At 50.1% G+C, this 8980-nt stretch overlaps 1 protein-coding gene across 1 annotated transcript in view; it reads left to right on the top strand.

The window, feature by feature from the left end:
- Nucleotides 1-8980, top strand: part of TCF25 (TCF25 ribosome quality control complex subunit) — a 35230-nt gene that overhangs the window by 6241 nt on the left and 20009 nt on the right. The window contains 5 exon segments of the mRNA XM_017871192.1: nucleotides 3798-3959; nucleotides 4945-4982; nucleotides 4984-5017; nucleotides 5761-5879; nucleotides 7608-7673. Of these exon segments, the coding sequence (XP_017726681.1) occupies nucleotides 3798-3959; nucleotides 4945-4982; nucleotides 4984-5017; nucleotides 5761-5879; nucleotides 7608-7673 (419 nt within the window).

The following is an 8980-nucleotide window of genomic DNA, read 5'->3' as shown; positions in this document are numbered from 1 at the left end:
GCTCCCGGGCCTGTCACGCGTGCTGCCCGTGTCCACACACAGGCTCCCGGGCCTGTCACGCGTGCTGCCCGTGTCCACACACAGGCTCCTTTCCATTGAAGTTCAGCTTGGCATGGAGCTTTTTATGAATTCGATTTGTCAGACACCTCAAAATAAGATATTTGTTTTTCTTAGGAAGTCAGCATGAGTCAATAAAAGTAAATTGAGTCTCGGCCGGGCGCGGTGGCTCACGCCTGTCATCCCAGCACTTTGGGAGGCCGAGGCGGGCAGATCATGAGGTCAGGAGTTCGAGACCAGCCTGGCCAACATGGTGAAACCCCTCTTTACTAAAAATACAAAAATTTGTATGGTGGCGGGTGCCTGTAGTCCCAGTTACTCGGGAGGCTGAGGCAGGAGAATTGCTTGAATCCAGGAAGCAGAGCTTGCAGTGAGCTGAGATTACGCCATTGCTGTCCAGCCTGGGCAACAGAGCAAGACTCCATCTCAAAAAAAGGAAAAAAAAAAAGTGAATTGGGTGTGGTTGCGCGTGCCTGTAGTCGCAGCTCCTGGGGAGGAGGATCCCTCGACCACAGGAATTTGAGGCCAGCCTGGGCAGCGTAGTGAGACCCCATCTCTAAAAACAGACAAGTAAACCAGCACCCAGCTTCACTAAGAGACATCGTCATCAGTTGAACGTTGGAGATGGTGTAGATCCAATTTACCAGTGACTGCGCACAAGTTAGAAACATTTCAACAGGAGGCTTTGTTTCAGCTTTCTTCCTTGACTGCAGGGTGCAAAGCAGCTGGTCCATGCCTAGGCCCCAGCTTCGCCAGCGAAGGCCAGGCAGAAGGAGGTATCACCGTGAGAATCACTGTCATGGTGCTGCTGGGATGGGACAAGCCTTGTTTTGGTGGAGTTTCAGTGTTTTCAAATCAGGGGCTCTTTTTACATAACACGTCTATACTGCCATGGATTTTCTCGACGGGCGTAAGACGCTTCTGAATTGTATCCTTGTCATGTGGGAGCCTCCACTGGAGAGAAAACTGACCGGCGAGCACAAACCTGCCCTGTGCTTTCTTCTCTTCAGCAACCATGGCCTGGGTGTCTGTCCTGCGCTCCCACCAGGGAGAGTCCCCAGGTGCAACCGAGTCTCAATTCCGTTTCAGAAACTATCTCAGGGCCGTGGGGCTTGGAGCTGATTGTGTTTTGTGAGCTTTGTGGTTTTCAAGATGTTTTAAATTAAACAGGCAGTTTTATTTATTTTTGAACCTTAGTGCATCCGATTGAATCAAACAATCTCCTAGTTCGTAAAGAATGGTTGATGCTGGTCTCTGTTAGCTTGTTTTAAAAAAAATTTAGAGATAGAGTCTTGCTCTGTTGCCCACACTGGAGTACTGTTGCGTAATCATGGCTCACTCCAGGTTCCAGACTCCAGCCACTGGGCTCTAGCAGTCCTCCTCTGCCACCCGAGTAGCCGGGACTTGGCTTGCGTGCCACCACACCCTGCTAATTTTTTGTAGCGATGTGGTCTCGCTGTATTGCCTAGGCTGGCTTCAAACTCCTGGGCTCAGATGATCCTCCCAAAGCGCTGGGATTATAGGTGTGAGCCACCGCACCCAGTCTGTTAGCCTCTGTGTTTTTTTTTTTTTTGAGATGGAATCTCACTCTGTTGCCCAGGCTGGAGTGCAGTGGCGTGATCTTGGCTCACTGCAGCCTCTGCCTCCCGGGTTCAAGCAATTCTCCTGCCTCAGCCTCCTGAGTAGCTGGGATTACAGGCACAGGCCACCACACCCTGCTAATTTTTTTATTTTTAGTAGAGACTGGGTTTCACCATGTTGGCCAGGCTGGTCTCAAACTCCTGACCTCGTGATCCACCTGGTTCAGCTTCCCAAAGTGCTGGGATAACAGTCATGAGCCACCGTGCCCAGCTAGCCTCTTTTATTTGTCTTTTTTTTTTTTTTTTTGAGACAGAGTCTCACTCTGTTGCTCAGGCTGGAGTGCGGTGTTGCGATCTCGGCTCACTGCAAGCTCTGCCTCCCAGGTTCACGCCCTTCTCCTGCCTCAGCCTCCCGAATGGCTGGGACTACGGGTGCCTGCCACCACGCCTGGCTAATTTTTTTGTATTTTTAGTAGAGACGGGGTTTCACGGTGTTAGCCAGGGTGGTCTCAATCTCCTGACCTCGTGATCTGCCCGCCTCGGCCTCCTAAAGTGCTGGGATGACAGGCGTGAGCCGCCGCGCCCGGCCACTCTTTTATTTGTTTAGTCTTTCACTAGCTGAAGAGCTAGAACTTTTCTGGTTCTTACCCTTCTCCCACTGCCTGTCTCCCCTCCCATCTGTATGTGAATGTATGTTGTGAGGTTTTATCCATTTAATATTATGCTCCTAAGATTCATCCATATTGTGTGTGCAATGGTGGTTCATTCATTCATTCATTCTCATTGTATAAAGGGTTCCAGACTTGGCGCGGTGGCTCACGCCTAAAACTCCAGCTCTTTGGGAGGCTGAGGCAGGAGGATCGCTTGAGGTCAGGAGCTCAAGGCCAGCCTGGGCCATGTGGTGAGACCCCATGTCTACAAAAAATTAAAAAAATCAGCCAGGCATGGTAGCTCATGCCTATAGTTCCAGCTACTTGGGAGACTGAGGCAGGAGGATGCTTGAGCCCAGGAGGCCAAGGCTGCAGTGAACCGAGATCACACTGCTGCACTGCAGCCAGGACGACGGAGCGAGACCCTGTCTCAAAAAGAAAGAGAGAAGGTTCCATTGTATGAATTATTTTTATCGTATGTCATTTTCGTTTTCTATTTTGAGATGGAGTCTTGCTCTGTCGCCCAGGCTGGAGTGCAGTGGCCAGATCTCAGCTCACTGCAAGCTCCACCTCCCGGGTTCCCGCCATTCTCCTGCCTCAGCCTCCCGAGTAGCTGGGACTACAGGCGCCGCCACCTCGCCCGGCTAGTGTTTTGTATTTTTAGTAGAGACGGGGTTTCACCGTGTTAGCCAGGATGGTCTCGATCTCCTGACCTCGTGATCCGCCCGTCTCAGCCTCGTTTTCTATTTTGAGATGGAGTCTTGCTCTGTCGCCCGGGCTGGAGGGCAGTGGTGCTGTCTTGATTCCCAGCAACCTCCGCCTCCCTGGTTCAAACGATTCTACCACTTCAGCCTCCCAAGTAGCTGGGATTACAGGCGCCTGCCACTATGCCTGGCTAATTTTTGTATTTTAGTAGAGATGGGGTTTCACCATAGAGACAGGGTTTCGCCGTGTTGGCCAGGCTGGTCTTGAACTCCTGACCTTAAGTGATCTGCCTGCATCGACCTCCCACGTGCTGAGATTACAGGCGTGAGCACCTCGCCTGGCCTACCATTTTCATTAGGAAAAGTCTGTAGGTTGATGGGTCCTTGTCGCCTTTTTTTCCTGCCTTCTGCTGGAAAGAAGCTGAGGCTTGAGGAGAAAGGAGGAAGAAGGAACTTCAATGCTTTGGCTGAATATATGTATTTAACATTTTGTCCTGCAGGTGGTCCTCTGTAAATGGGGTGAATTACAATATGTGAGGAGTCTTCCTTCCATCATCTCTGAAGGCAGAGATGTCACACAGCCGTGGGGCCCCGGCTTCCGTAGAGCTCGCTGACGAAGTCCCCCGAGCCAGAGCTGAGTCACTGCTGTGTCCAGCAGTCTCCGGTTCTTGCATTCTCTCCCGTCCAGCCTCTCACACTGACCCTGGGTGTCCCCAGGGCAGGCCCGTTCATATCTCACTATTCGTATCTCAGCCTCAGCGTTCACACTGTAAGTAACGCCCTGGCTCTTCTACCTGTTTTTCCAGATAAACATTGACGATCTCGAGGATGACCCTGGGGTGAACGGGGAGAGGTCTGGCTGTGCACTCACAGACACTGCAGCACGAGGGAACAAAGGAAGGGCTCGGCGTGGAAACACAGAGAGCAAGACAGATGGAGATGTTGCCGGGACAGCGCCGCCGGAGCAGGTGGGGGACTGAGTGGTGAGGAGGGGGAATCGGATGGGAGGGTTTCAAGGCACCCATCCACAGGTATCCTGTGCTGTGATTTTCCTTGGAGGTGTAATTTTCGGAGTTCAATTTTGGTTAACTGCTAGTTACCCCCAAATTTACTTGGGAACCTTGATGAGATTTGTATGAAAGGTGTAAAGGTCCGAGGCCTGTCTCCTGCGTTCAGGAGAGTCTGCGCCTGCCCAGCAGTGTGTGTAATGACATGTGTGTTCTTCCTAACTGTGCCCGAATGTTTGCTTGGCTAAGTTGTGGATCTGGGTGCTGGTGTAAGTGAACTTTGAAGAAACGTGCAGGTCAGGTCAATGTGGGATGGGCAGAGATGCAGACAACCTGCCGCTGCGCTGCACAGCACAGAAGAGGGGCCCTAAAAGGAGAGCTTGTGTTCATTTATCCAACATGGGTTCTTGGGGGCCTTCCTGGGTGCTGGGAACGCGCCTTTGCCCCTCAGAAGCCTCTGGCTGAGAGGGCAACATAGAGATGAAGTAACAAGTGGGTCCTGCCTTGAGGCTCGGGGTCCTGGGGGCTTCCCGCGGAGCCTTTATGCTGTCAGAAGGGGTTGGCCAGGTGTGGGTGTGGGGGACCACAGGTGCAGGTCCGGTGTGAGGTGGCGGGGGCACGGCAAGGCCCTGGTCTTCAGGGAGTGGCTGACAAAGTGAGAAATGAGAGCTGGACCAGGCCAGAGCCCCGTGAACCATGGTGAGGCTGGACACTAGGGGGCCCTGGGGGCTCCTTAGCACAGCCCAAGGGACGTGAGAGCAGGGGGCTCGGAGAGGTGGGAAGGTGCCTGCTGGAAGGAGAGAAGAAACTGAGTCGAAGGGACTTCCAGGACACGGAGGGAAGGGGGGACTGCTTAGATGAGGGTGGAGTCACGCTTGCTGCTTTAATTCTCAGTTCTTAAGATTTACTTCTCGTTCCACTGATTAAAATGTGTTCCTATCATTAGTCTAATGCAAGTGGCAAACTCCGGAAGAAGAAAAGAAACAGAAAATAAGAAAAGCAGCACGGGAGAAGCATCGGTATGTGAGTCGGGCCTGGCCCTGCTTTCTCCCTCTGCCTGACTCCCTCTCCGTTCTCTTCTGGCTGTTTTTCAAGGTGGTGTTGAAAGAAGTTTACTTAATATTTTATTCCTTCCTATTAGGAGTATAACTAATTAAGAGATCAGAGAAAAAGAAAAGGAAAAACTGCTTGCTAAATTCTGCTTCCTGTTTTTACCCTTGTTCCTTGGGGTCCCACTCTGCTCTGTGTCTCTGTGGGAATGTGTGATCTTGTGAGGACATCCCTCCTAGTCCTGGTGCTCCTGTGGCCCGCGGGGCGCTTGCTGTTTGCCCTGACATCTGTCCCATGCTTACGGGTTAATTGGGTGGTGGGCATAGAACCCACCACTGGAGCTAGTCTGTCATCAGGAAAAAATACGTTTTCATCATTGCCCTTCGTCCCCGTGTGAGTGCGTCCCGAGACGAGGGTGTCGCTGAGTCCCAACCTGTTTGCCTGAGGAGGTGAGCACACCGGGAGGACGTGGGATGCCCAGGTTTTTCTAGGGTCCTTCTGGCTCCGTGATTCTGTCTATGCTGAACGCTTCTTAGGAAACATCTCCTCTTTTTTCTGAATGTGTGGATGGTACATAGTGTTTGGCTTACACTGTCCTTTAGGAAGGACATATAATATAATAGGTCTCTTTTAAAATAAATAATTTTGTTATTGTTACAACATTTAAAATAATGTCAGTGTGGTGATTAAGAGGTTGTTTTGGGGCTTTTAGGAAAACGTACTAGAAGATATTGATCGCATCCTGGAGAGGATTGAGGACAGCACTGGGTTGAACCATCCCGGCCCAGCACCCCTGAGCTCCAGGAAGCACATTCTCTACGTAGAGCACAGGTGTGGCCCCCGCCCTTCTCTGCAGCCGCCACAGAGACTCCGTGGGAGGAAAAGGTTCTCTAAAAAAGGAAAAAGAAAATGTACTATCTTTATTTAAAAATAATATGAGTTTATTGGCCGGGTGCAGTGGCTCACGCCTGTAATCCCAGCACTTTGGGAGGCCAAGGCAAGCAGATCACGAGGTCAGGAGATCGAGACTATCCTGGCTAACGGTGAAACCCCGTGTCTACTAAAAATACAAAAAAATTAGCCAGGCGTGGTGGTGGGCGCCTGTAGTCCCAGCTACTTGGGAGGCTGAGGCAGGAGAATGGCATGAACCCGGGAGGCAGAGCTTGCAGTGAGCCGAGATCGCTTGGGCGACAGAGTAAGACTCGTCTCAAAAAATAATAATAATAATGAGTTTATTATTAATCATTTAGGAAATAGGCTGGGCCCAGTGGCTCACGCCTGTAATCCCAGCACTTTGGGAGGCTGAGGCGGGCAGATCACTTGAGGTCAGGAGTTTGAGACCAGCCTGGCTAACATGGAGGAACCCCATCTCTAGTAAAAATACAAAAATTTCTGGGTGTAGTGGCTCACGCCTATAATCCCAGCACGTTGAGAGGCTGAATCGGGTGGAACACCTGAGGTCGGGAGTTTGAGGCCAGCCTGACCAACATGGAGAAACCCCGTCTCTAGTAAAAATACAAAATTAGCTGGGCGTGGTGGCGCACACCTGTAATCCCAGCTACTGGGGAGACTGAGGCAGGAAAATTGCTTGAACCTTGGAGGCAGAGGTTGCAGTGAGCTGAGACTGCGTCACTGCACTCCAGCCTGGGCAACAGGCAAAACTCTGTCTCAAAAGAAAAAAGAAAAAAAAAATACAAACATTAGCTGGATGTGGTGGTAGGTGCCTGTAATCTCAGCCACTCAGGAGGCTGAGGTGGGAGAATCTCTTGAACCCAGGAGGCAGAGGTTGCAGTGAACCAAAGATCATGCCACTGCACTCCAGCCTGGGTGACAGAGCGAGACTCTGTCTCCCAGAAAAAGGAAATAAGAACAAGGAGGAAAGGAAGTCATCCGTATTTCAGAGGACTTTTAGCTTTACTTCTTACGTATCTGAGAGAGTTCCTTCTTTTTCTTTTTTTTAAGAGACAGGATCTCTCTGTCACTCAGGCTGGAGTGCAGTGTTGTGATCATAGCCCACTGCAGCCTCGACCTCCTGGGCTCGAGAGATTCTCTTGCCTCAGCCTCCCAAAATGCTGGAATTACAGGTGTGAACCACCACATCTGGTCAAAAAGTTCTTCCTTATCTTGTCATGCTTGGATGACTTTTCATCTCTTGGTCTTATAGATGCTTAATGAATTGCTGTCTCTACTTCAGAAATTATTGCCAGTTTAAAAAAAACAGTGCCCTGGAGTCAGTTAAGACACAGTAATGTGGTCTCAGGGTGTGTGCACTGCCCTGACCCAGCCTCAGAAACAGATGTGTGTCACACACAGGGCCTCTTGACACAGCACTCACCGAGTGCCATCACAGCAGAGTGACCAGCGGCTTCCCTGTGGTGCCCACAGTGGCGAGGCCTCAACCATGGATGGGGTGGTGATTTTAAAGAAAGGAGGCATGGAAGCTGTCTTTCAAGCCAAAAATCAGTTTTCTTTCCTTGATTATTAGGTGGCTTTCTGAAATTTTTGGAATCATTGTAGAACATAATTTCATGTTTCTTTCTAAAATTTTCAATTCCCTAGACACTTGAATCCAGACACAGAACTGAAAAGGTATTTTGGTGCCCGGGCAGTCCTGGGGGAACAAAGGTAAGGTCCACACTAAACTGTCTTCTCACAGCCGCTTCATTCCTTCTTAGACTCTTGACGGGGTGGTGTTCCTGAAGCCACTTAAGCCTTGAGGGAGAATACTGGAAGCCAGAGTCACACATAACCCTTAGAACTGGAATCTGAAAGGGAGTCCACAGATTGTGTATAACCTTGTCTGTGACTGTGGGTTGTGGAGATACCCAGAGTTGTTGGTCTCCATCCCCAGTGTAAGGTTTCAAAAGCTGGACTGGATGTGGTGCTTATGCCTGTAATCCCAGCACTTTGGGAGGCTGAAGTGGGTGGATCACCTGAAGTCAGGAGTTCGAGACCAGCCTGGGCAACATAGTGAAACCGTGTCTGTACTAAAAATACAAAAATTGGCTGGGCATGGTGGCGCATGCCTGTAATCCCAGCTACTCGGGAAGCTGAGGCAGGAGAATTGCTTGAACCCAGGAGGCAGAGGTTGCAATGAGCTGAGATCACACTACTGCATTCCAGCCTGGGCCACAAAGTGAGACCCCGTCTCAAAAGTTTTCAAAAGCTGTTAAATTTTCAGATTCTAATTTTGTTGCAGTGGCTCATGCCTATAATCCCAGCACTTTGGGAGGCCAAGGCGGGCAGATCACCTGAGGTCGGGAGTTGGAGATCAGCCTGACCAACATGGAGAAACCCTGTCTCTATTAAAAATACAAAAAATTAGCCGGGCGTGGTGGTGCATGCCTGTAATCCCAGTTACTCAGGAGGCTGAAGCAGGAGAATCGCTTGAAACGGGGAGATGGAGGTTGCGGTGAGCCAAGATCGTGCCATTGCACTCCAGCCTGGGCAACGAGAGTGAAACTCCATCTCAAAAAAAAAAAGATTCCAGTTTTGCTTCTCAGAGCAAAACTAACGTGAAGTTCAGGTTCTGAGATAAGTTTCTTTCTTTCTTTCTTTCTTTTTTTTTTTTTGGAGACAGATTCTTGCTCTGTCGTGCAGGCTGGAGCTCAGTGGTACGATCCCAGCTTACTGTAACCTCTGCCTCCTGGGTTCAAGCAAGTCTCCTACCTCAGCCTCCCGAGTAGCTGGGATTGCAGGTGCACTCCACCACGCCCAGCTAATTTTTTTTTTTTTTTTTTTTTTTTTTTTTAGTAGAGATGGAGTTTCACCATGTTGGCCAAGCTGGTCTCGAACTCCTGACCTCGGGTCATCCACCTGCTTTGGCCTCTCAAAGTGCTGGGATTATAGGCGTGAGCCATGGCGCCCGGCCAAGATAAATTTCATCTGTGTCCATTCAGTAGTTCTTTTTTTTTTTTTTTTTTTTTTTTTTT

This window comes from Rhinopithecus bieti, unplaced genomic scaffold (assembly GCF_001698545.2).
Source record: "Rhinopithecus bieti isolate Rb0 unplaced genomic scaffold, ASM169854v2 scaffold_1037, whole genome shotgun sequence".
In the NCBI taxonomy this organism is placed as follows: domain Eukaryota; kingdom Metazoa; phylum Chordata; class Mammalia; order Primates; family Cercopithecidae; genus Rhinopithecus; species Rhinopithecus bieti.
Note: the sequence above shows the minus strand (reverse complement) of the source record. Positions and strands in the feature narration are given on the sequence as shown.